The 26,919-nt window shown below is 41.6% G+C and overlaps 1 protein-coding gene across 1 annotated transcript; it reads left to right on the top strand.

Annotated features, from left to right (window-relative positions):
* The first annotated feature begins 3,155 nt into the window (after positions 1 to 3,155).
* Positions 3,156 to 26,027, top strand: LOC145876052 (uncharacterized). The gene is made up of 2 exons (XM_082971823.1): positions 3,156 to 3,348; positions 22,825 to 26,027. The coding sequence occupies exons 1-2, from the start codon at positions 3,156 to 3,158 to the stop codon at positions 23,796 to 23,798; spliced, it is 1,167 nt and encodes a 388-aa protein (XP_082827949.1). The 3' UTR covers positions 23,799 to 26,027.
* The last annotated feature ends 892 nt before the right edge of the window (positions 26,028 to 26,919 follow it).

Below are 26,919 nucleotides of genomic sequence, written 5' to 3'. Positions count from 1 at the left end.
TACAGCTGCTAGAATTAGAAAATATGGAAACAGACGAATATAAATGGAAACAGAACCAAATGGACATGGAGGAGAAGATGGAGGGTGAGAACAACAAACAGAAAGAGGTAGAAAGAAAGAGAATGGAGACAATACCAAAACAGAGACAAGTAGATAAGAAGAAGGAGATGGAGAACGAAGGAGAAGAAGAAAGATGTAAACAGAAGCAAATAGAGATGGAAGAAAGAGAGAGGGAGAAAAAGAGAGATGGGAGAGAAAGAGAGACGACAACAACAAGAGGAGAGAAAGAGAAAGTTTGAGAGAGATCAAGAAGAAGAAGATATATGGAAACAGAAGCAAATTGACATGGAGAAGGAGGGAAGAGAGAGGGAGAACAAGATACAGAGAAAGATAGAAGAGATACACAGACGACAACAACAAGAGGAGAGACAGAAACAAATGGAGAAAGAGAAAGAAAGGGAGAAAGACAATGAGAATCAGGGAGAGATGGAATTAAAAGATCAGCAACAGAAAAAGATGGAGAAAGAAAATATGATTATGAGAGATAGGGAGGAAGCAGGAAGAACAAATGAGGGGCAGAATGAACTGGAGATAGAACAGGAGAGAGAGATGGAAGAAAAGCAGGAAGTGATTATTAAGAAAGCAGAGGAAGACTACATGGAACGAGAAGAGAGAGGAAAGGAAGTAAGCATGAAGAAAGATGTAGTAGTTCATGTTAAAGCTAAAGCACGGGAAGTCTTCAATAGACGTAAAGAGAGGAGGTTAGAAGTGTTGAAGGGGGAACGAGAACACATAGAAAGAGGACAACAAATCAGGAGGGACAAGGAGGAAAGACGGCTGGAGATGGAAAGAAAACAGGAGAGGGCAAGACAACAAGAGGAGCAGGATAAAAAACGACAGATTGGAATTGCCAGACAGAAAGACATGTTCAGACTAAGAGAGGAGGAGAGGCAGAGAGAGGAAAAGAGAGAGGAGGAGAGGCAGAGAGAGGAAAAGAGAGAGGAGGAGAGGCAGAGAGAGGAAAAGAGAGAGGAGGAGAGGCAGAGAGAGGAAAAGAGAGAGGAGGAGAGGCAGAGAGAGGAAAAGAGAGAGGAGGAGAGGCAGAGAGAGGAAAAGAGAGAGGAGGAGAGGCAGAGAGAGGAAAAGAGAGAGGAGGAGAGAAAGAGAGAGGAAAAGAGAGAGGAGGAGAGAAAGAGAGAGGAAAAGAGAGAGGAGGAGAGGCAGAGAGAGGAAAAGAGAGAGGAGGAGAGGCAGAGAGAGGAAAAGAGAGAGGAGGAGAGAAAGAGAGAGGAAAAGAGAGAGGAGGAGAGGCAGAGAGAGGAAAAGAGAGAGGAGGAGAGGCAGAGAGAGGAAAAGAGAGAGGAGGAGAGGCAGAGAGAGGAAAAGAGAGAGGAGGAGAGAAAGAGAGAGGAGGAGAGGCAGAGAGAGGAAAAGAGAGAGGAGGAGAGGCAGAGAGAGGAAAAGAGAGAGGAGGAGAGGCAGAGAGAGGAAAAGAGAGAGGAGGAGAGGCAGAGAGAGGAAAAGAGAGAGGAGGAGAGGCAGAGAGAGGAAAAGAGAGAGGAGGAGAGGCAGAGAGAGGAAAAGAGAGAGGAGGAGAGGCAGAGAGAGGAAAAGAGAGAGGAGGAGAGGCAGAGAGAGGAAAAGAGAGAGGAGGAGAGGCAGAGAGAGGAAAAGAGAGAGGAGGAGAGGCAGAGAGAGGAAAAGAGAGAGGAGGAGAGGCAGAGAGAGGAAAAGAGAGAGGAGGAGAGGCAGAGAGAGGAAAAGAGAGAGGAGGAGAGGCAGAGAGAGGAAAAGAGAGAGGAGGAGAGGAAAAGAGAGAGGAGGAGAGGCAGAGAGAGGAAAAGAGAGAGGAGGAGAGGCAGAGAGAGGAAAAGAGAGAGGAGGAGAGGCAGAGAGAGGAAAAGAGAGAGGAGGAGAGGCAGAGAGAGGAAAAGAGAGAGGAGGAGAGGCAGAGAGAGGAAAAGAGAGAGGAGGAGAGGCAGAGAGAGGAAAAGAGAGAGGAGGAGAGGCAGAGAGAGGAAAAGAGAGAGGAGGAGAGGCAGAGAGAGGAAAAGAGAGAGGAGGAGAGAAAGAGAGAGGAAAAGAGAGAGGAGGAGAGAAAGAGAGAGGAAAAGAGAGAGGAGGAGAGGCAGAGAGAGGAAAAGAGAGAGGAGGAGAGGCAGAGAGAGGAAAAGAGAGAGGAGGAGAGAAAGAGAGAGGAAAAGAGAGAGGAGGAGAGGCAGAGAGAGGAAAAGAGAGAGGAGGAGAGGCAGAGAGAGGAAAAGAGAGAGGAGGAGAGGCAGAGAGAGGAAAAGAGAGAGGAGGAGAGAAAGAGAGAGGAGGAGAGGCAGAGAGAGGAAAAGAGAGAGGAGGAGAGGCAGAGAGAGGAAAAGAGAGAGGAGGAGAGGCAGAGAGAGGAAAAGAGAGAGGAGGAGAGGCAGAGAGAGGAAAAGAGAGAGGAGGAGAGGCAGAGAGAGGAAAAGAGAGAGGAGGAGAGGCAGAGAGAGGAAAAGAGAGAGGAGGAGAGGCAGAGAGAGGAAAAGAGAGAGGAGGAGAGGCAGAGAGAGGAAAAGAGAGAGGAGGAGAGGCAGAGAGAGGAAAAGAGAGAGGAGGAGAGGCAGAGAGAGGAAAAGAGAGAGGAGGAGAGGCAGAGAGAGGAAAAGAGAGAGGAGGAGAGGCAGAGAGAGGAAAAGAGAGAGGAGGAGAGGAAAAGAGAGAGGAGGAGAGGCAGAGAGAGGAAAAGAGAGAGGAGGAGAGGCAGAGAGAGGAAAAGAGAGAGGAGGAGAGGCAGAGAGAGGAAAAGAGAGAGGAGGAGAGGCAGAGAGAGGAAAAGAGAGAGGAGGAGAGGCAGAGAGAGGAAAAGAGAGAGGAGGAGAGGCAGAGAGAGGAAAAGAGAGAGGAGGAGAGGCAGAGAGAGGAAAAGAGAGAGGAGGAGAGGCAGAGAGAGGAAAAGAGAGAGGAGGAGAGAAAGAGAGAGGAAAAGAGAGAGGAGGAGAGGCAGAGAGAGGAAAAGAGAGAGGAGGAGAGGCAGAGAGAGGAAAAGAGAGAGGAGGAGAGGCAGAGAGCCATTGAAGAGCCATTTAGCTTTAATCAGAGAGAGAGAGAACATCATAAAGGCAAACATAAGAGAGGAGATGTCAGAAGAGGAAAGAAGAGAGATCCCTGGGAATTACAAGATGGGTGAGACAGAGAACAGTGAAGAGGAGGAGGAGGAGGAAGATGACAAGGAGGACCTTATCCCACCTGATAAAAGTATCCGAAGGAGAGCTGTGGACTGGGTGAATAAGAAGTGGGAGAAGAGGAACCTCAAAAAGATCGAGAGAACGTATCAGAGAGAGGCTGAGGAGGGCTATAAGATCGTCCACATAGGTAAGACCTGTTTTACCTCTGCTTATGACATCATCCTCTTTAGTCTCCTCTACACACATAAGTTCCAAGCCAGTCATCATGTTGCATCATTGTTTCAATATAAAACTACTGTCCAAAGAATATGTTAGCTGACATGGCTAATTGAGTGACTGACTGACATAACAAGAAAAATACTGCTGATGTAACAACCACGTTTTTAAATGATACCTTATGTCATCTACTAGTCTAACTCTCAAGACTAAGTAGAGACCCAGAAAGAGTTCCTAAAAAACACACACAAAAAAAGCTTTTGGGGGGGTCGGGGGTCCGCTAGTTGCCATGGAGCCCTAAGCTATCACATAGGCCCTGGCACTATACAAGGAATAGGTGCCATTTGGGGCTCATGTTCAACTTAGGGTCAGGTCAATTCGGGATGGGAATTATTGCACTTTATTGACAAATTCCATGCCTTGCTCAATTGAAAAGATTAAAGAATCATTGAGCTCCAACTGTGTTTTCTATTCTTAATTCCCTGTGTCCATTACATTTTAGTTGATACCAGATCCACTAAGTTGAATGTGAACTCTACTTCTTCTCCCCTCCCAGCCTTCCCTGGACACCCAAGGGTAATATCCACCATGACCCGGGCAGAGAGAGAGAGGGAGAAGAGGAAGGAGCTGCTGAAGGATGAGGAGAGAAGGAAGAAGTTGGAGGATTTCAATAAGCAGTGGAGAGAGCAGTCCCTGCTTAAAAAAAGGACTCATCAGAATCTGAAGGAGGAGAGGGAGAGGATGATGGAAAAGTACCTGGAGCAGATGAATCTGGAGGCTGATGCTCAAATCAACACCCGGTGTCTAACCACCCAACACAGCCACGATTCCAACCACGGTCAGGCATTACCGGGATGGGCCACAGGCCAACAAGTAAGCCAAGAGCCTGTTGGATCTGGAGATGGCCAGCAGGAGGGGCCAAGGAGGCAGCAGGCATGGGCAGAGAACCAGGAGTGGAGTTCAGAGAACCAGCAGGAGTGGAGTTCAGAGAACCAGCAGGAGTGGCCAGAGAGCCAGGAGGGGAGTTCAGAGAACCAACAGGGGGAGCCAGAGAGCCAGGAGGGGAGTTCAGAGAACCAACAGGGGGAGCCAGAGAACCAACAGGGGGAGCCAGAGAACCAGGAGGGGAGTTCAGAGAACCAACAGGGGGAGCCAGAGAGCCAGGAGGGGAGTTCAGAGAACCAGCAGGGGGAGCCAGAGAACCAACAGGGGGAGCCAGAGAACCAACAGGGGGAGCCAGAGAGCCAGGAGGGGAGTTCAGAGAACCAGCAGGGGGAGCCAGAGAGCCAACAGGGGGAGCCAGAGAACCAACAGGGGGAGCCAGAGAGCCAGCAGCTAGAAGCTCCAGAAGAGGCTGAAACATCAGAGCCAACCTCCAAGAACAAGAAAAGGCCAGGCATCTGGAAGAGAATTAAGATGAGGTAAATAATGTTTAAACATGTATTCATGTTACACTGTTTATATATATGTTGTCACTTTAAAAGTGACATTATCCAAATGTGAGGGTTTAGTGTACATGCAACACACATGTAAATATATAGATACTTACCTGTCTCTGTGATGTCTTACAGCATTCCTGACGTGCTGTCTGCCTAGAGCTGGAACTCGATGAAGCCACAGTTCCACTGAGGTTACATTGGTAATTAAAAGTGTCACCCAATAATTCCTCCTCCTATTTAAGTCATCAAGCCACATTTCCTCCACAAAACATGATATTCTCCTCAAGCCAGAAAGTATCCTCTTTATCAAGGCAACAAACCATCTAAGGTCAGTGACTCTCCTCCCCAGAGCAGAGATTCTCATCTTTATCCAAGTTGAATTTATCTCTGCTCACCACCTCTACTGTCCTAGAAAATATCGCCAAATGGACATGGTTTAAACAGAAGTCCTCCCCTTAGACCAGTGGCTCCACAGACCAGAGTTTCTCATCTTTATTCAAGTTGAATGCAACTCTGATCATTTCCACCACCTCACCTGTTAAGGGGAGGTGCTGAAAAGGAGGTCGGAGAGGAGGTCTGCAGGTAGCCTGGACCGGACCGGTTGCAGCTAAGTTGCTGGCTCCATCCCCGGGCAGAGCTGCTCAAGTCAGGCCAGTGATGTTTGTTGATGTCATTTTCATTAGCAAAGTTGTACGCTTTAATAAAAGCAGTTATTAAAAAAGCAATATTGTTGTTACGGTGTGGATTGTTGTTATTTATTAGAATTGAAACATCCAGTAGTCATGGTAGATGTTAGACTTTCAATGAGACACCTAACATTCCATCAGTCTGACACAATGTGTGACATGTTATATTAGAGATGAGTCCTCTATACACATAAATTGCACTATAACGGTGACAAACGGTGCCCACAAATAGTTGGGACAGCTTTATGTAGAACCTATTTACTTTTTGGAGGTGAAATGTAGCTAAAAATGTGCTATCCTCTGCTCAGAGGGTTAAGGAACCGTCTTAAAACTGCAACGCAAATAATTGCCTGTAAATGAAAAAGATAAATTCCTTCTCAACTACATGGCATAGAGATCTCAAATAAATTTGACACTGTAAAGAGACCTCTTCTCTCCAATACAATTAGTTACATTTTTTTTTACTTCTATAAAATCTATAAAATGTAAAATAAATAACTTTACATAAAAAATACTTTATAAAAGGGATAATCAACTCAGGGCTTTATGGTTCTCTGGAAAATAATGCAAATCCATGGAAGGTCAGTTCCACAGTGTTCATTATTTACCATAGAACACATAGTCCCTCGTTGATTATCCCTGACATAACTTTATGAGCTGGATTTGCCTTTCTTTGCAACAGTGGAAGCTGCTGAGGAGACGACAGCTCATAATAATGGTTGGAATGGAGTCAATGGAGTGGTATCAACCCATCAAAGATGTGGTTTCCATGTGTTTGATACCACTCAATTGACTTCATTCCAGAAATTATTATGAGCTGTCCTCCCCTCAGAAGCCTCCTCTGCTTTGCAATTAGTTTGTTCGTTTTCAGTTGTTAGCATTTAGCTAACAGCGTCTATGTGAATTTGCTAACAGTTTGTGCTAATTTGTTAGGATTCTGGAAATAGATGCCCATAGGCTTTTCTTGTGTTTTTAGCATCCCCTCATGTGCTATGCTGGTAGTACTTCAAATCCTGGTATGAGAGAAGGACGTTATGACAATATGAAAATCTGGATACAGCCCAAGCCTAATCACCACACCTACCACAACTACCACACCTATGTACCACAACTACCACCCCTATCTACCACAACTACCACACCTACATACCACAACTACCACCCCTATCTACCACAACTACCACACCTACCTATCACAACTACCACAACTACCACACCTACCTATCACAACTACTACACCAACCTACCTACCACAACTACCACATCTACCACACCGACCTACCACAACTACCACACCTACCATCACCACACCTACCACACCCACCACAACTACAAAACCAACCATCACCAAACCTACCTACCACAACTACCACACCTACATACCACAACTACCACCCCTATCTACCACAACTACCACACCTACCTACCACAACTACCACACCTACCACACCGACCTACCACAACTACCATCAACACATCGACCAAACCTACCATCACCAAACCTACAAACCACAACTACCACACCTACCATCACCATGTTCCTACTGTATATTTCATTACCACACCTACCAAACTTACCTACCACAACTACCATCAACACATCGACCAAACCTACCATCATTAAGTCAAACAACATCTAAATTAGCAATTAGCTACTGTAGGTCTATACTGCTCCTACATGGTGTAACAATACATCATGTAGATGTATATAATGAACAGACTAGGTCTATACTGCTCCTACATGGTGTAACAATACATCATGTAGCTGTATATAATGAACAGACTAGGTCTATACTGCTCCTACATGGTGTAACAATACATCATGTAGATGTATATAATGAACAGACTAGGTCTATACTGCTCCTACATGGACTAACAATACATCATGTAGATGTATATAATGAACAGACTAGGTCTATACTGCTCCTACATGGTGTAACAATACATCATGTAGATGTATATAATGAACAGACTAGGTCTATACTGCTCCTACATGGTGTAACAATACATCATGTAGATGTATATAATGAACAGACTAGGTATATACTGCTCCTACATGGTGTAACAATACATCATGTAGATGTATATAATGAACAGACTAGGTCTATACTGCTCCTACATGGTGTAACAATACATCATGTAGATGTATATAATGAACAGACTAGGTCTATACTGCTCCTACGTGGTGTAACAATACATCATGTAGATGTATATAATGAACAGACTAGGTCTATACTGCTCCTACATGGTGTAACAATACATCATGTAGATGTATATAATGAACAGACTAGGTCTATACTGCTCCTACATGGAGTAACAATACATCATATAGATGTATATAATGAACAGACTAGGTCTATACTGCTCCTACATGGTGTAACAATACATCATGTAGATGTATATAATGAACAGACTAGGTCTATACTGCTGCTACATGGTGTAACAATACATCATCATGTAGATGTATATAATGAACAGACTAGGTCTATACTGCTCCTACATGGTGTAACAATACATCATGTAGATGTATATAATGAACAGACTAGGTCTATACTGCTCCTACATGGTGTAACAATACATCATGTAGATGTATATAATGAACAGACTAGGTCTATACTGCTCCTACGTGGTGTAACAATACATCATGTAGATGTATATAATGAACAGACTAGGTCTATACTGCTCCTACGTGGTGTAACAATACATCATGTAGATGTATATAATGAACAGACTAGGTCTATACTGCTCCTACATGGTGTAACAATACATCATGTAGATGTATATAATGAACAGACTAGGTCTATACTGCTCCTACATGGTGTAACAATACATCATATAGATGTATATAATGAACAGACTAGGTCTATACTGCTCCTACATGGTGTAACAATACATCATGTAGATGTATATAATGAACAGACTAGGTCTATACTGCTGCTACATGGTGTAACAATACATCATGTAGATGTATATAATGAACAGACTAGGTCTATACTGCTGCTACATGGTGTAACAATACATCATGTAGATGTATATAATGAACAGACTAGGTCTATACTGCTCCTACATGGTGTAACAAATGTTTGGGGTCACTTAGAAATGTCCTTGTTTTTTAAAGAAAGTCACATTTTTTGTCCATTAAAATAACACCAAATTCATCCAAAATACAGTGTAGACATTGTTAATGTTGTAAATAACTATTGTAGCTGAAAACGACAAATTTTTTATGGAATATCTACATAGGCGTATAGAGGCCCATTATCAGCAAACATCACTCCTGTGTTCCAATGGCACGTTGTGTTAGCTAATCCAAGTTTATCATTTTAAAAGGCTAATTGATCATTAGAAAACCCTTTTGCAATTATGTTAGCACAGCTGAAAACTGTTGTGCTGATTTAACAAAGCTTTTGTAAACAGTGTTGTTGCATAACAATCAGGCAGTAGAACAACAATAATCATCACCCTCTTGACCAATCTTCCCTCCCCTTAACATTGGGTTGATTCAGACCCTGTCAGTGTACCAGGTGGACATTGGGTTGATTCAGACCCTGTCAGTGTACCAGGTGGACATTGGGTTGATTCAGACCCTGTCAGTGTACCAGGTGGACATTGGGTTGGATTCAGACCCTGTCAGTGTACCAGGTGGACATTGGGTTGATTCAGACCCTGTCAGTGTACCAGGTGGACATTGGGTTGATTCAGACCCTGTCAGTGTACCAGGTGGACATTGGGTTGATTCAGACCCTGTCAGTGTACCAGGTGGACATTGGGTTGATTCAGACCCTGCCAGTGTACCAGGTGGACATTGGGTTGATTCAGACCCTGTCAGTGTACCAGGTGGACATTGGGTTGATTCAGACCCTGCCAGTGTACCAGGTGGACATTGGGTTGATTCAGACCCTGTCAGTGTACCAGGTGGACATTGGGTTGATTCAGACCCTGTCAGTGTACCAGGTGGACATTGGGTTTGATTCAGACCCTGTCAGTGTACCAGGTGGACATTGGGTTGATTCAGACCCTGCCAGTGTACCAGGTGGACATTGGGTTTGATTCAGACCCTGTCAGTGTTCCAGGTGGACATTGGGTTGATTCAGACCCTGTCAGTGTACCAGGTGGACATTGGGTTGATTCAGACCCTGCCAGTGTACCAGGTGGACATTGGGTTTGATTCAGACCCTGCCAGTGTACCAGGTGGACATTGGGTTGATTCAGACCCTGCCAGTGTACCAGGTGGACATTGGGTTTGATTCAGACCCTGCCAGCATGGCCAGAAATGTATTCCAAGGTCAGTAACTTATAACCACAGAACCACCCCAGACCTTTCATGGATGACTAAAAACACCTAAGTATTATATTTACTGTCATGGTCTAGTATGTCATCGCCTCAGACACCAGTCACAATGCTGGCTGAGGTACTAGTAAAACATGACATATTATTTCCTAACCATTCACAATGCTGGCTGAGGTACGAGTAAAACATGACATATTATTTCCTAACCATTCACAATACTGGCTGAGGTACTAGTAAAACATGACATATTATTTCCTAACCATTCACAATGCTGGCTGAGGTACTAGTAAAACATGACATATTATTTCCTAACCATTCACAATGCTGGCTGAGGTACGAGTAAAACATGACATATTATTTCCTAACCATTCACAATGCTGGCTGAGGTACGAGTAAAACATGACATATTATTTCCTAACCATTCACAATGCTGGCTGAGGTACGAGTAAAACATTACATATTATTTCCTAACCATTCACAATGCTGGCTGAGGTACTAGTAAAACATGACATATTATTTCCTAACCATTCACAATGCTGGCTGAGGTACGAGTAAAACATGACATTATTTCCTAATTGTCAAAAAATCCCCACTCCTTAATCAACTGGTCTCTCTCTGTTTAACCAGAATAACGTGAGTTGTGACCTTCAGACTGTTAGACTGTTAATCCATAATCAACTAGTCTCTCACTGAGACAGCTTCGATGGCCCAATAAAAAAAAACCAGTAAGTTTCTGCCAGCCAATGTGATAATTCCTGTACAGTACATGTGTAGAAGGATATTTCCAGTGCAGTACATGTGTAGAGGGATAATCCCAGTGCAGTACATGTGTAAAGGGTGTAGAGGGATAATCCCAGTGCAGTACATGTGTAAAGGGTGTAGAGGGATCATTCCAGTACACCGGTTATTGACTGGAGACTTAAAAAGCTGAAAACAGGTCCCTAGTGGAATGACAACAACATGGCTGCTTGTTAAAGAAGAGATGGAGAGAGAGACAGAGATAACCATATACATTGCACATGGACCGTAAGAAATCCTGAATGTATTGAAATGCCTGGGCTCGCAGGGGATGTGTTAATTCATAACCCATCATTTATACCTGTTAATTCATAACCCATCATTTATACCTGTTAATTCATAACCCATCATTTATAACCCATCATTTATACCTGTTAATTCATAACCCATCATTTATACCTGTTAATTCATAACCCATCATTTATAACCCATAATTTATACCTGTTAATTCATATCCCATCATTTATACCTGTTAGTTCATAACCCATCATTTATACCTGTTAGTTCATAACCCATCATTTATACCTGTTAGTTCATAACCCATCATTTATACCTGTTAGTTCATAACCCATCATTTATACCTGTTAATTCACAACCCATCATTTATACCTGTTAATTCACAACCCATCATTTATACCTGTTAATTCACAACCCATCATTTATACCTGTTAGTTCATAACCCATCATTTATACCTGTTAGTTCATAACCCATCATTTATACCTGTTAATTCATAACCCATCATTTATGCCTGTTAATTCATAACCCATCATTTATGCCTGTTAATTCATAACCCATCATTTATGCCTGTTAATTCATAACCCATCATTTATGCCTGTTAATTCATAACCCATCATTTATACCTGTTAATTCATAACCCATCATTTATACCTGTTAGTTCATAACCCATCATTTATACCTGTTAGTTCATAACCCATCATTTATTCCTGTTAATTCATAACCCATCATTTATACCTGTTAATTCATAACCCATTTATACCTGTTAGTTCATAACCCATCATTTATACCTGTTAATTCATATCCCATCATTTATACCTGTTAGTTCATAACCCATCATTTATACCTGTTAGTTCATAACCCATCATTTATACCTGTTAGTTCATAACCCATCATTTATACCTGTTAGTTCATAACCCATCATTTATACCTGTTAGTTCATAACCCATCATTTATACCTGTTAGTTCATAACCCATCATTTATACCTGTTAATTCATAACCCATCATTTATACCTGTTAGTTCATAACCCATCATTTATACCTGTTAGTTCATAACCCATCATTTATACCTGTTAGTTCATAACCCATCATTTATACCTGTTAGTTCATAACCCATCATTTATACCTGTTAGTTCATAACCCATCATTTATACCTGTTAGTTCATAACCCATCATTTATACCTGTTAATTCATAACCCATCATTTATACCTGTTAATTCATAACCCATCATTTATACCTGTTAATTCATAACCCATCATTTATACCTGTTAGTTCATAACCCATCATTTATACCTGTTAGTTCATAACCCATCATTTATACCTGTTAGTTCATAACCCATCATTTATACCTGTTAGTTCATAACCCATCATTTATACCTGTTAGTTCATAACCCATCATTTATACCTGTTAGTTCAGGGGCGGTTCAGGCAGGCTGGCATGCTCCCCGACCTTACTTGGCAGGAACTAATGAAGATCCATTATAAACCCCAGGAAGAGTAGCTGCTGCCTTGGCAGGAACTAATGGGGATCCATTACAAATACTTGTATCAATATATTTGTGTCTCTTTTCTCTCGGATTCGAAAAAGCTAATTAGCATCAAAGTAGACGACATGCAAGACTACAAATCCCTGCAAGCTCCTGCATGTCATCTCTAGCCAACACCTTTCACAGAACAGGTCACTGAATTGTCCATTGAAATACATTTTGACAATTTAATCATTGCTACATTAAGGCCTGTTTGCTGGAGTGCTGCAGAGATGGTTGTCCTTCTGGAAGGTTCTCCCATCTCCACAGAGGAACTCTGGAGTGAACATCGGGTTCTTGGTCACCTCCTTGACCAAGGCCCTTCTCCCCAGATTGCTCAGTTTGGCCAGGCAGCCAGCTCTAGGAAGAATCTTGGTGGTTCCAAACTTCTTCCATATAAGAATGATGGAGGCCACTGTGTTCTTGGGGACCTTCAATGCTGAAGACATTTTTTGGTACCTTTCCCAGATCTGTGCCTCGACACAATCCTGTCTCAGAGCTCTATGGACAATTCCTTTGACCTCATGGCTCGGTTTTTGTTCTGACATGCACTGTAAACTGTGGGATCTTATATAGACAGTTGTGTGCCTTTCCTAATCATGTCTAATCAATTGAATTTACCACAAGTGGACTCCAATCAAGTTGTAGAAACATTTCAAGGAAGATCAATTGAATCAGGATGCATCTGAGCTCAATTTCGAGTCTCATAGCAAAGGGTCTGAATACTTAAGTAAATACATTTGGAAAAATGTTTTTTAAAAATGATTTTGTTTTCTCATTATGGGTTATTGTGATGGCATTATGGGGTATTGATTATTCAATTATGAAATTATTCAACTTTAGAATAAGGCTGTAATGTAACTAAATGTTTAAAAAGTGAAGGGGTCTGAATACTTAATGAATGCACTGTATACCCCTTGCAGTTTTGTACACAGTCATGTGATACGTGGTATAGAAGAGTCCAATCTTAGGAGAGTACATGGGAGGCACTATACTGTGTGTCTGCAGGTGTCTATCTGGTCAAAACCACTGATACAGGTGCCCCTCCACCCTCTGGTGGGATGGATCATGTCTACAGAGAAACCTAGATTCAAATACTTAGATTTGTGTGTATTGGGTCTATGTTGTGAAATTGTTAGATATTACTTGTTAGATATTACTGCACTGTCGCAGCTAGAAACACAAGCATTTCACTACACCCACAATAATATCTGCTAAACACGTGTATGTGACCAATAAAATGTGATTTTGATTTGAAATAAACGTCCTATTTATCAAAGATGCTTTTGGCTGGAGTCAAAATGACTCCAAAGGATTTGAATTGGTTAAAAGTCCATATTGATATAGAAACACTAAACCATGATTTAGATTTATTAAGAACAAGTTGATTGACAAAGTCATTAAGAATTGAATAAACTACATTTTGGCTATGATAAAAGATATGCCTCTGGGGTCAAAATGATCCATGTCAGAAGTATGGTTCAATGCAAATATGTAGTGGGTGTAAAGTTTGTTTTAAATTCTCACTCATTAAAAACGAATCAATCAACACATGCTTCTCTTTGAACGACTTAGTATAATGTTTAACGTTTATGAAATAAATTAAAAATAAACGTTTGGTTCCTCAACTGCGTTGCCCAGTACAGTCAGCAGATGGCGATGTGCGTCTTTTAGGTTCAGGCGATGCTGCCAGTGTGACGTCTAATCTAGTGGACGGGACGCTCCTTCAACAACAACAGCTAGTCAGACACCTCGGTAGCTTTCTAACAAACATAGCTACAACATTCACGCTCTTTACACTGGTTTGGTGTATATTAGTCGCTGTGTATTAAACACACTTCTGTCGTATGTACTTGTTGACCCATTTAATGATATATTTACGTTGTTTGTCAGCTAGCTGGTTTGCTAAGTTAGCTTAGAACTAGGCTAGTCGCTAATGCTAACTAGCTAACATCCCCGACCATGAGTTCACTAAGCTACTCTCCTCCTGCTAAAGAAGCGGAGGTCTGCTGGACGGAGAAAGAAGCTCTAGTGAAAGAGGAGGAGGAAGAGGAGGCTGTTACAATACAAAAACAAGTAGAGGGTGAAGCTGTTAGCGTGAAAGAAGAAGAGAAAGACGTTACAGTGAAAGAAGAGAAAGACGCGTTCAGAGTGAAAGAGGAGGAGGATGTTACTGTAAAAGAAGAGGCGGCAGAGAAAGAGGAGGATTCAGTTTTTGGAGTGAAAGGGGAGGAGGGGGAGATGACTGTCACATTGGAGGAAGAAGAGGAGGTTGGAGATCTGTTTAACACCAGTAAGTACCGTCTCTGCAGTCGTTGAACCAATATGCAGTAAAGGGGTTCTACACTTTAATGTTGTTCTGTAGGAATGGCTGAAGCTACACTTTAACGTGTAGAACATCAAGAGTGGACCATCAACAAAACGTTAACAATTGATCGAATGCATCCAATGACAATGCCTGAAATACTGTAGTCCTCAATATCTCCTATTAGATTAGCCCAAGATGTTCTCTTAAAGGGGCAATCAGCAGTTGTTACATCCATTTTGGGACTTATACATTCATGATATGTACCCATCTGTTTCTTGAATAAATCACTTATAAATGCCTCATGAGCTTAGTTCAACTGTCGAACCCCATCAGAACCCAAAATATAAGCTTCTTTTACTCCAATGTTTGTCAGTAAATATAAACAAACACTGTATATCCTCAAAACATGGTTAAAACTAGAATGTTGATATCATGGATGGTTACATTTCTCCAGCCCCATCCCTCAGCTTTTTACTGAAACGGGCAGGGAGTTCGCTTTGTTATTGTTTCTACTGCTGATTGCTGCCCCCGTTACTCCTCAAGGTCCAAGGACTGTATGTTATTTTCAGAGGTAGACTGGCTCTGTTCAGGTAAAATAGTCAAATAATCCATCTAAATGTGAATCGATTCTCAATTGCAATACGTTTCTAGAAGCATAAATTGCTGTACTTTCATATCAATTCAGAGTAATTTCACACAATATTTAAATATCACATCAAAATAATTTCACATAATACTTTCCGGACTAGTCTCCCAGTCCCTGCTGCTGAAAAACATCCCCACAGCATGATGCTGCCACCACCATGCTTCACCGTAGGGATGGTGCCAGGTTTCCTCCAGATGTGACTCTTGGCAGTCAGGCCAATGAGTTCAATCTTGGTTTCATCAAGTCAGAGAATCTTGTTTCTCATGGTCTTAGAGTCTTAAGGTGCCTTTTGTCAAACTCCAAGCAGGCTGTCATATGCCTTTTACTGAGGAGTGGCTTCTGTCTGGCCACTCTACCATAAAGGTCTGATTGGTGGACTGCTGCAGAGATGGTTGTCCTTCTGGAAGGTTCTCCCATCTCCACAGAGGAACTCTGGAGCTCTGTCAGAGTGACCATCAGGTTTGTGGTCACCTCCCTGACCGAGGCCCTTCTCCCCCAATCGCTCAGTTTGGCCGGGTGACCAGCTCTAGGAAGAGTATTCCATTTATGAATGATGGAGGCCACTGTGTTCTTGGGGACCTTCAATACTGCAGAATTATTTTTGGTACCCATCCCCAGATCTGTGCCTCGACACAATCCTGTCTCGGAGCTCTACAGACAATTCCTTCGACCTCATGGCTTGGTTTTTGCTCTGACATGCACTGTCAACTGTGGGACCTTATATAGACAGGTGTGTGCCTTTCCAAATCATATCCAATCAATTGAATTTACCACAGGTGGACTCCGAACAACTTGTAGATACATCTCAAGGATGATTAATGGAAACAAGATGCACCTGAAAGCAATTTCGAGTCTCATAGCAAAGGGTCTGAATACTTCAGTAAATAAGGTATTTCTGTTTTTTACCTGTTTTCACTTTGTCATTATGTCATTATGGGCTATTGATGACACCCCTCAGATACAAGAGCCTAACCATCAGAAAAACCTCTTCCTTAGAAGAGTTGTTATGCTCCTATAGTTTCTGGTAATAGACTACACCAGCAGTTGTTATGCTCCTATAGTTTCTGGTAATAGGCTACACCAGCAGTCGTTATGCTCCTATAGTTTCTGGTAATAGACTACACCAGCAGTCGTTATGCTCCTATAGTTTCTGGTAATAGGCTACACCAGCAGTTGTTATGCTCCTATAGTTTCTGGTAATAGGCTACACCAGCAGTCGTTATGCTCCTATAGTTTCTGGTAATAGACTACACCAGCAGTCGTTATGCTCCTATAGTTTCTGGTAATAGACTACAGTCGTTATGCTCCTATAGTTTCTGGTAATAGACTACACCAGCAGTCGTTATGCTCCTATAGTTTCTGGTAATAGACTACACCTGCAGTCGTTATGCTCCTATAGTTTCTGGTAATAGACTACAGTCGTTATGCTCCTATAGTTTCTGGTAATAGGCTACACCAGCAGTCGTTATGCTCCTATAGTTTCTGGTAATAGGCTACACCAGCAGTCGTTATGCTCCTATAGTTTCTGGTAATAGACTACACCAGCAGTCGTTATGCTCCTATAGTTTCTGGTAATAGACTACACCAGCAGTCGTTATGCTCCTATAGTTTCTGGTAATAGACTACACCAGCAGTCGTTATGCTCCTATAGTTTCTGGTAATAGACTACACCAGCAGTCGTTATGCTCCTATAGTTTCTGGTAATAGACTACACCAGCAGTCGTTATGCTCCTATAGTTTCTGGTAATAGGCTACACCAGCAGTCGTTATGCTCCTATAGTTTCTGGTAATAGACTACACCAGCAGTCGTTATGCTCCTATAGTTTCTGGTAATAGGCTACACCAGCAGTCATTATGCTCCTATAGTTTCTGGTAATAGACTACACCAGCAGTCGTTATGCTCCTATAGTTTCTGGTAATAGTCTACACCAGCAGTCGTTATGCTCCTATAGTTTCTGGTAATAGACTACACCAGCAGTCGTTATGCTCCTATAGTTTCTGGTAATAGACTACAGTCGTTATGCTCCTATAGTTTCTGGTAATAGGCTACACCAGCAGTCGTTATGCTCCTATAGTTTCTGGTAATAGGCTACACCAGCAGTCGTTATGCTCCTATAGTTTCTGGTAATAGACTACACCAGCAGTCGTTATGCTCCTATAGTTTCTGGAAATAGACTACACCAGCAGTCGTTATGCTCCAATAGTTTCTGGTAATAGGCTACACCAGCAGTCGTTATGCTCCTATAGTTTCTGGTAATAGACTACACCAGCAGTCGTTATGCTCCTATAGTTTCTGGTAATAGACTACACCAGCAGTCGTTATGCTCCTATAGTTTCTGGTAATAGACTACAGTCGTTATGCTCCTATAGTTTCTGGTAATAGGCTACACCAGCAGTCGTTATGCTCCTATAGTTTCTGGTAATAGGCTACACCAGCAGTCGTTATGCTCCTATAGTTTCTGGTAATAGGCTACACCAGCAGTCGTTATGCTCCTATAGTTTCTGGTAATAGACTACACCAGCAGTCGTTATGCTCCTATAGTTTCTGGTAATAGACTACACCAGCAGTCGTTATGCTCCTATAGTTTCTGGTATTAGGCTACACCAGCAGTCAGCAACCTTTTCCATTTGGTGCCAATTTCTGATCATTTCTACTGATCTGGTGCTAGTTATGATTTTCATATTCACATTTTACTGGAACAGTTTCATTTAATTTATAATAGTATTAATAATTATAATTGTCTTTATCTCAACATCATTCTCTGTGGTTAATCTACATTCTATTTAAATGAAAATTATAAATATACATTTTTATTTCCATTGCTAAGTTTAAAATGACCTACATAAAGCCCAAAAATTTAAACACGCCAACTCATTAGTGGTGGTGTGTTAAGACAATCAGAAATACTATCAGACATCCCCAAATGTAACTTTGACTATAATTACTGTTCCCTGAAGGAGGGAAACGAGGTACAACACCTGTTTGGCCCCACCCCTTCCTGGGTCGGTGAAGAGCGGTATTAAATTTAAGGAAGAAATCCGAGCCTCGCGCTCATCACCTGTAGAAGGCGGGGCTTCCAGCGAGGCGTGGATTTAATAGTATGTTGTACCTAGTTTCCCTCCTTCAGGGAACAGTAGTTATAGTCATAACGTGTGGATTTAATAGTATGTTGTACCTAGTTTCCCTCCTTCAGGGAACAGTAGTTATAGTCATAACGTTACGCTTGTCAAATGATGAACTTTGCTGTCGGACAGTTTTTTTGTATTCAGATCTCTGAAATGCTCTCTAATTACATAACATTTAGTGTCTCCTTATGGTACGCTGGGAAAATAGTTTTCATGGGCACAGAAATCCTAAATCATTTCAGAGTTTGCTAAATCCAATGGTTCTAACCAAGAGTCATCTTTACTTTATTGACAACACCCAAATGGATACTGTCATTAACGCAGTTCTTCAATAATTACACATAATTCTTAATACTGTAGCTGTTTAGTTAGTCACATGTTCAACTATCATCAGCTGATCCAGGAAATCATTTTCTGAATGACAGTCACATGACAAACATCACGACATGCAACAACAACCAAAGTGCTTCTTCATTCATTACTCTGGTAAAGACAGTTATGCCGTGCTCCACGTTGGATCCAACATCCCTAAGAAATTGATGTTTATAATGTGTTATTGTCTGCCTGATTTACAGTAGCGTCTCGTTAGTCTGTTTGCACACAGAGATACTTAGCTCATAATGTGTAGAGAACTGTTCCTTGATGGATAGGCTATTGTACAACACACAGAGCTATTTTCCTTTATTCAGGACATTTAGAATGACAACACATTACAGAATAGCCTAGTGGGATTATTCACAAAATTATCTGGTGATCAGGTTATGAAATGTCATGAAAGACATTTTAGTTTCCATGTTTCACCTGAAGTATGAAATTATTTATAGTCCTAGGTCTATGTTGTTAGGTGAAGTTATGGGTCCTGCAGTATGTCTATGTTATTGTTTGTTGAAGTTATGGGCCAATTTGTTAACTTCTTCGGGCTAGGGGGCAGTGTTCGGAAGTTCGGAGAGTCTGGCATGCCCAAAGGAAACTGACTGTTACTCAGACCCAGAAGCTAGGATATGCATATAATTGGTTGTATTTGATAGAAAACACTTTGCTTGATTTACAGTTTTATTGTTTATTTACATATTAGGGTACCTGAGGATTGATTAGAAACGTTGTTTGACTTGTTTGGATGAAGTTTATTGGTAACTTTTTGGATTATTTTGTCTGCATGTTGAACGGGTGGATTACTGAACAAAACGCGCCAACCAAACTGAGTTTTTGGGATATAAAGAGGGACTTTATCAAACAAAACAACCATTTATTGTGTAGCTGGGACCCTTGGGATTGCAAACAGAGGAAGATCTTCAAAGGTAAGTGATTTATTTTATCGCTATTTTTGATTTTTGTGACGGCTGTGCTGGTTTGAGAAATATTTCTATGCAGCAAGTATGCGGGGCGCTATCAAATCAAATCAAATGTATTTATATAGCCCTTCGTACATCAGCTGAAATCTTAAAGTGCTGTACAGAAACCCAGCCTAAAACCCCAAACAGCAAGCAATGCATGTGAAAGAAGCACGGTGGCTAGGAAAAACTCCCTAGAAAGGCCAAAAACCTAGGAAGAAACCTAGAGAGGAACCAGGCTATGAGGGGTGGCCAGTCCTCTTCTGGCTGTGCCGGGTGGATATTATAACAGAACATGGTCAAGATGTTAAAATGTTCATAAATGACCAGCATGGTCAAATAATAATAATCATAGTAGTTGTCGAGGGTGCAACAAGCACGTCCGGTGAACAGGTCAGGGTTCCGTAGCCACAGGCAGAACAGTTGAAACTGGAGCAGCAGCATGGCCAGGTGGACTGGGGACAGCAAGGAGTCATCATGCCAGGTAGTCCTGAGGCATGGTCCTAGGGCTCAGGTGCTCCGAGAGAAAGAAAGAAAGAGAGAAAGAGAGAATTAGAGAGAGCATATTTAAATTCACACAGGACACCGGATAAGACAAGAGAATACTCCAGATGTAACAGACTGACCCTAGCCCCCCGACACATAAACTACTGCAGCATAAATACTGGAGGCTGAGACAGGAGGGATCAGAAGACACTGTGGCCCCATCCGATGACACCCCCAGACAGGGCCAAACAGGCAGGATATAACCCCACCCACTTTGCCAAAGCACAGCCCCCACACCACTAGAGGGATGTCTACAACCACCAATTTACCGTCCGAAGACAAGGCCGAGTAAAGCCCACAAAGATCTCCGCCATGGCACAACCCAAGGGGGGGGCGCCAACCCAGACAGGAAGACCACGTCAGTGACTCAACCCACTCAAGTGACGCACCCCTCCCATGGACGGCATGGAAGAACACCAGTAAGTCAGTGACTCAGCCCCTGTAATAGGGTTAGAGGCAGAGAATCCCAGTGGAAAGAGGGGAACCGGCAAGGCAGAGACAGCAAGGGCGGTTCGTTGCTCCAGCCTTTCCGTTCACCTTCACACTCCTGGGCCAGACTATACTTAATCATAGGACCTACTGAAGAGAAGTCTTCAGTAAAGACTTAAAGGTTGAGACTGAGTCTGCGTCTCTCACATGGGTAGGCAGACCATTCCATAAAAATGGAGCTCTATAGGAGAAAGCCCTGCCTCCAGCTGTTTGCTTAGAAATTCTAGGGACAATTAGGATGCCTGCGTCTTGTGACCGTAGCGTACGTGTAGGTATGTACGGCAGGACCAAATCGGAAAGATAGGTAGGAGGAAGCCCATGTAATGCTTTGTAGGTTAGCTTTGTCCTCAGATAATAAAATGCTATGCTTTCACCGTAAAGCCTATTGTAAATCGGACAATGCGGTTCGATTACCAAGATTCTAAACTAAAGAATCATGTATGACACTTGTATTTTCATGAATGTTTAATATTACGATTTTTGTATTTTGAATTTCACGCTCTGCAATTTACCGGATGTTGTCTAAGTGGAACGCTAGCAGAACACTGATCCGTAAGAAGTTAAACACTTAGCGTACAAACCCTCATTGTCAGGCTGATGGCAAAGCTAAACTTGCCAAAGAGCATTTTACTGGTTGAAGTGTTTAAGTATAAATCAGTTGGTTTATATCACAAAGTTAAGTTGGAGATTCAAACGATCCTTACAGTTATAATCTAATAGTAGTGTGAAATGCACTCATAATCAACCTGGAAATGGAGGCTATTTTTGCAGTCAGCCTATGAGAACTCCCCTGAGATTTCCCCCATGCTGGTGAATTAGTGAATAGACACAGAGCTTAATGTGAGTTTCCTTGAGTACCACTCCTGATCTTGTGCTGTAATATTCAGAATACATCGTGAAAAACTAAAATCTTTGCTCACCATTTTTTTCTCCTGGCAGATATACTACATCCATAACTAGGGGTTTCCTCATTACCAGATATACTACGTCCATAACTAGTAGTTTCCTCATTACCAGATATACTACATCCATAACTAGCGGTTTCCTCATTACCAGATATACTACATCCATAACTAGTGGTTTCCTCATTACCATATATACTACATCCATAACTAGGGGTTTCCTCATTACCAGATATACTACGTCCATAACTAGTGGTTTCCTCATGACCAAATATACTACATCCATAACTAGCGGTTTCCTCATTACCAGATATACTACATCCATAACTAGTGGTTTCCTCATTACCAGATATACTACATCCATAACTAGTGGTTTCCTCATTACCAGATGTAGTAATCCATAACTAGTGGTTTCCTCGTTACCAAATATACTACATCCATAACTAGTGGCTTCCTAATTACCAGATATACTACATCCATAACTAGTGTTTTCCTCATTACCAGATATACTACATCCATAACTAGTAGTTTCCTCATTACCAGATATACTACATCCATAACTAGTGGTTTCCTCATTAGCAGATATACTACATCCATAACTAGTGGTTTCCTCATTAGCAGATATACTACATCCATAACTAGTGGTTTCCTCATTAGCAGATATACTACATCCATAACTAGTGGTTTCCTCATTAGCAGATATACTACATCCATAACTAGTGGTTTCCTCATTACCAGATATTCTACATCCATAACTTGCTGTTTCCTCATTAGAAGGGAGGAGTTTCTGCAACCAAATTGTGTGTGCTTTGCCCTCGTGCCGCAATTTTAGCAAACACAGAAAGGGCCTGTATTGGAGACCAAAAGTCGTCTGGCACACTGCTTAGGATTTCAACAACTTTAATAATTGATTTCTAGCCTACAATCATCAGTTTTACTACTAATGTGAAAACAAGACTAGATATGACTATTCTTGCTCATTTTAAGAAATTAAATAATTGTAACATTCATTACAGACGTCAGTTGTTGTACATCATGGCTCCACTGTTGGCATCACCTTTTACAGTAGATTACCGCTGTTGTGGGCCTTTAATCATCTGTCTGACTTTGTTGTTCACACAGGAGAGAGACGTGACTATCGTGGATCCTCTGGGGAGCCTCAACAACCTCATGATGCTGACGAGGCAGAGAAGAGTCTCTCCAGATCAGAACACCTCAAGAAACACCTGCAGACATCCACAGGGAAGAGAACTCACTGCTGCTCTGACTGTGGGAAGAGATTCACCTCCTCATCAGGCATTAAAATTCATCAGAGAATTCACACAGGAGAGAAATCTTTTAGCTGTGGTCAATGTGGGAAGAGTTTTACTTGGTCAACCAGCCTGATATCACACCAGAGAATCCACACAGGAGAGAAACCTAATAGCTGTGATCAATGTGGGAAGAGTTTTACTTCATCTAGCCATCTGACTCGACACCAGAGAACACACACAGGAGAGAAATCTTATAGCTGTGATCAATGTGGGAAGAGTTTTGCTGATTCTGGCTATCTGACTCGACACCAGAGAACACACACAGGAGAGAAACCTTATAGCTGTGATCAATGTGGGAAGAGTTTTACAACATCTGACCATCTGACTCGACACCAGAGAATACACACAGGAGAGAAATCTTATAGCTGTGATCAATGTGGGAAGAGTTTTGCTTCATCTAGCCATCTGACTCAACACCAGAGAACACACACAGGAGAGAAACCTTTTAGCTGTGATCAATGTGGGAAGCGTTTTTGTCAATCTGGACAGCTGACAGTGCACCAGAGAACACACACAGGAGAGAAACCTTATAGCTGTCATCAATGTGGGAAGAGTTTTGCTGATTCTGGCTATCTGACTCGACACCAGAGAATACACACAGGAGAGAAACCTTATAGCTGTGATCAATGTGGGAAGAGTTTTACAACATCTGACCATCTGACTCGACACCAGAGAACACACACAGGAGAGAAACCGTATAGCTGTGGTCAATGTAACAAGAGATTCTCCGGTAAAAGACATCTGATCAAACATCAGAAAATACATGAAGGAGTTGTTTCATGATATCAACGAATTAATGTCACAATGTAGAATGTTTTAACATTGTAGTAGGAGTATTTTAATGATGTCACAATGTAGAACCCTAAACGTTTGTCCCCTGTTCTATTGATTTCAACATGATATGGATATTAGCCTCAGGGGGAAAATCCAGGCTCTGAAATGGAAGAGTTACTATTTATGAGATTTAACAAAAAGTGACTAACAAAAAAAGAGCTGTGTTACACTTACCACGTTGTTGACCCACTTGAATCAAATTGCAACACTTCAAAATGTAGATAGCTGTTTTCTACAAGTTGTCCTCTAACCAGTGATGTACACATTACTCCCAGATTCCATGTGGTTTTTGAGCTGTTAGTTTTAACAGGACGTGCAACCTCATCTCCCTCCTCTCACGCAATTGATTTCAACATGATATTGATGAGTGATGACATAAATGTTGTGTTCCTTTGTTTAGTGACCCCTACATTTAAATGCATCACTCCAAAATGTAGCTGACTGTCTTCTTCAGGTTGTCCTCTAACCAGTGAGGTAAAATATATCTCCCATTTCCATGTGTTTTTTTAGTTGTGTTAGTTTCAACAGCACGTACAACCTGATTTCCCCCCTAATTGATATCAGTGATTTATTGCTACTTGTCAAAACAACAGCGTTTCTGGTGCTTGTGCAGTTTATAAGGTGCTTGTTTAAAAAAATACAAGTAATATGATTATTGTGGCAGATGTTTGTGTACATAGCACATTTTTTGTTTAGGTTTTCAATGTATCACAAACTTTCTGCATATTGGTTATTGATTAGGACACGATAAAACTGTGTTTTGACATTGGGGATATCCCACCTAGCAACATGTCATTGAAAAGCCGTTGAAAATAAGACTATGCAACCAAATATTTCATATTTACATTTCATGTCAGATTTGGTAATGATTATTATTAATGCAACCAACTGACCATTTTTGGGTACAATTACATTGACATTGTTGCCCTGCTTTTAGAATATCAGGGTTAATTCTCATTCTCAAATGTCCGTGTTAAGGACAACTTGGTTTCTGATTGTCTCAAGGGTGGGCAGTCAAAAAGTTTTGTGTTTAGCCAGTGAGTTGCCATGGATCACAATTTATTATGACTGCATGTTTTTCCGTATTGGAGATGAGTTTTGTTTGGACTCGTTCCAAGGGGACGAGAGTTCTAGAAGCTAGTGAGTTTTAGGAAGATGAGAGTTCTAGAAGCTAGTGAGTTTTAGGAAGAGGAGAGTTCTAGAAGCTAGTGAGGAAAAAATTGTTTTTTTTAATTGTTGACAGCCAGTAGACACCATGTTTATATTGGTGAAGGTGAAGCATTGTAGTTGATTATAATGTGAAATGGAAGTTGTTTTCTGTTGGTGGTAAGCATTCTCTTAAGTTGTTACAGTCTTTGGTTTTTCCATTTCTGTTAGACAGTATGTGTTACACCTGTGCTGGCTTGTCCATCTCGTTAGTGGGAAGGTGTTTCACCTGAGCTGGTCCAGGTTCTATTTAAGAGTGTCTGGCCCAGTGCTCCAGTTGTCTTGATACATGTGGAGAGTCAACACCTTTAGTTGCTCCACCTTTTTGGTTTACTTCCTGTCTTTAAGTTTGGTGTGGGATTTTCTTTTGTTTTCCTCTTCTTGGGCAGATTTAGTGGGTCTCATGGTGGGTGTCTTTTATGTCCCAGTTGTTGTTACTAGTCAACTTTCAGTGGACACTGAGAGCAAAACTGCAAGATTATGTTATAATACTTTTATTGCATCAAATGGTTGTTTTATGCAACAGAATAGAGGGTTCTTAGAACTATTGTGTCTGTGTTCTACTGAGGATGGGCCTCTGGGAGAAAACACTGACAGGAGATTTACAATGTCTTTTGGGTGATAAAACCTAAAGAGACTGCATTCCAGAACAAGAGTTAATGTTTCTGTTCTATATGGTACCAGGGAGAGATGACCTCAGGGCCAGACCCTGGTCTCTACACAAAGAGTACTGTTTTTACAGCAGATACTGTCTGCTGAGAATTATAAGTATCTTTCATACAAATCTTAACCTTGTGACCCGTTCTATACATCTGATGTTCGTCATGTAGGTTAAAAGGGCAATAAAATACCTTTTGTATCGTGGTTCTCAACGAATCATCTGGGGGTGATTCGTCGACCAGCCATCATTATCGTAGAGCACTCAATTGATTCACCCTATATTTGCATGTTGTATTGACCTGCTCCCTTATTAATAAGTGAATAAAGATTTAGTTTAAGATTAACTCTGACTTGTGTGATAAGTTTGTCTCTCCTCATTTGATATTAAAGAAATTAACCACATTTGACGACGGGGATGTGAATCTAGACTTGGTAACCGCTCCTGACGACCTGGGTAAATGATGCACGAGGGATCCCTCTAACTTGGGATCTCAGGGAGACCACACTTCGGGAACGGAGCAAATGGACTCACCTTTGATCTGAGAGGCAGCGAGCCGAGTATAGATGAGCATGAGATAGAAATGTGAAAATATTCCTGCAGGTTAAAATATTGTTGGAAAAACAACTACTTCATTAGGTACGTTTGGGAATAGCATTGTGTGACTGAGTCTTAATCTGATGTTTGGATAGTAACAGATCTGTAGTTCCTCATATAGAAATATGCTTAATCAGATGACTGACATGTGGATACATTTTAGTCATTTAGCAGATGTTATTATCCAGAGTGACTTACAGTAGTGAATGCATACATTTCATACATTTTTTTTTTTTTTTTGTACCACCCCTCCGTGGGAATCGAACCCACAACCCTGGCGTTGCACACACCATGCTGGCGTTGCAAACACCATGCTCTACCAACTAACGTTATCTTGGGGTTCCGTTCCTTCACTGCCCATCATAGAATATCACGGGGTGGTATTGAGAGGGGAATGATATTTTAGAAAGCAGCGGAAGGTCTATAGTTCCTGGGAGGCTTGATTTTGCCGTGGTCTCTGGGAGGTTAGAGAACCGTTGAGGATCCCATGGTCATTGTCTGGGAAACTAAAGTTTATTTTTGGTTCTGCTGGGAGGATGTTTGGAGAGATGCTTCGTTGCTATGGAGAGTCCCTGAAAAAGCAGATGGAATGGTTGTCGTGACTACCTG

Source organism: Salmo salar, unplaced genomic scaffold (assembly GCF_965601325.2).
Source record: "Salmo salar unplaced genomic scaffold, fSalSal1 ptg000432l, whole genome shotgun sequence".
NCBI lineage: Eukaryota > Metazoa > Chordata > Actinopteri > Salmoniformes > Salmonidae > Salmo > Salmo salar.
Note: the sequence above shows the minus strand (reverse complement) of the source record. Positions and strands in the feature narration are given on the sequence as shown.

What these genes read in the sequence shown, in the direction of transcription:
- LOC145876052 (XM_082971823.1), top strand. Translation starts at nt 3,156, where the DNA reads ATGGGTGAGACAGAGAACAGTGAAGAGGAGGAGGAGGAGGAAGATGAC. An exon ending in CTATAAGATCGTCCACATAG is followed by an intron (nt 3,349 to 22,824) that starts GTAAGACCTGTT and finishes TTGTTCACACAG; the next exon opens with GAGAGAGACGTGACTATCGT.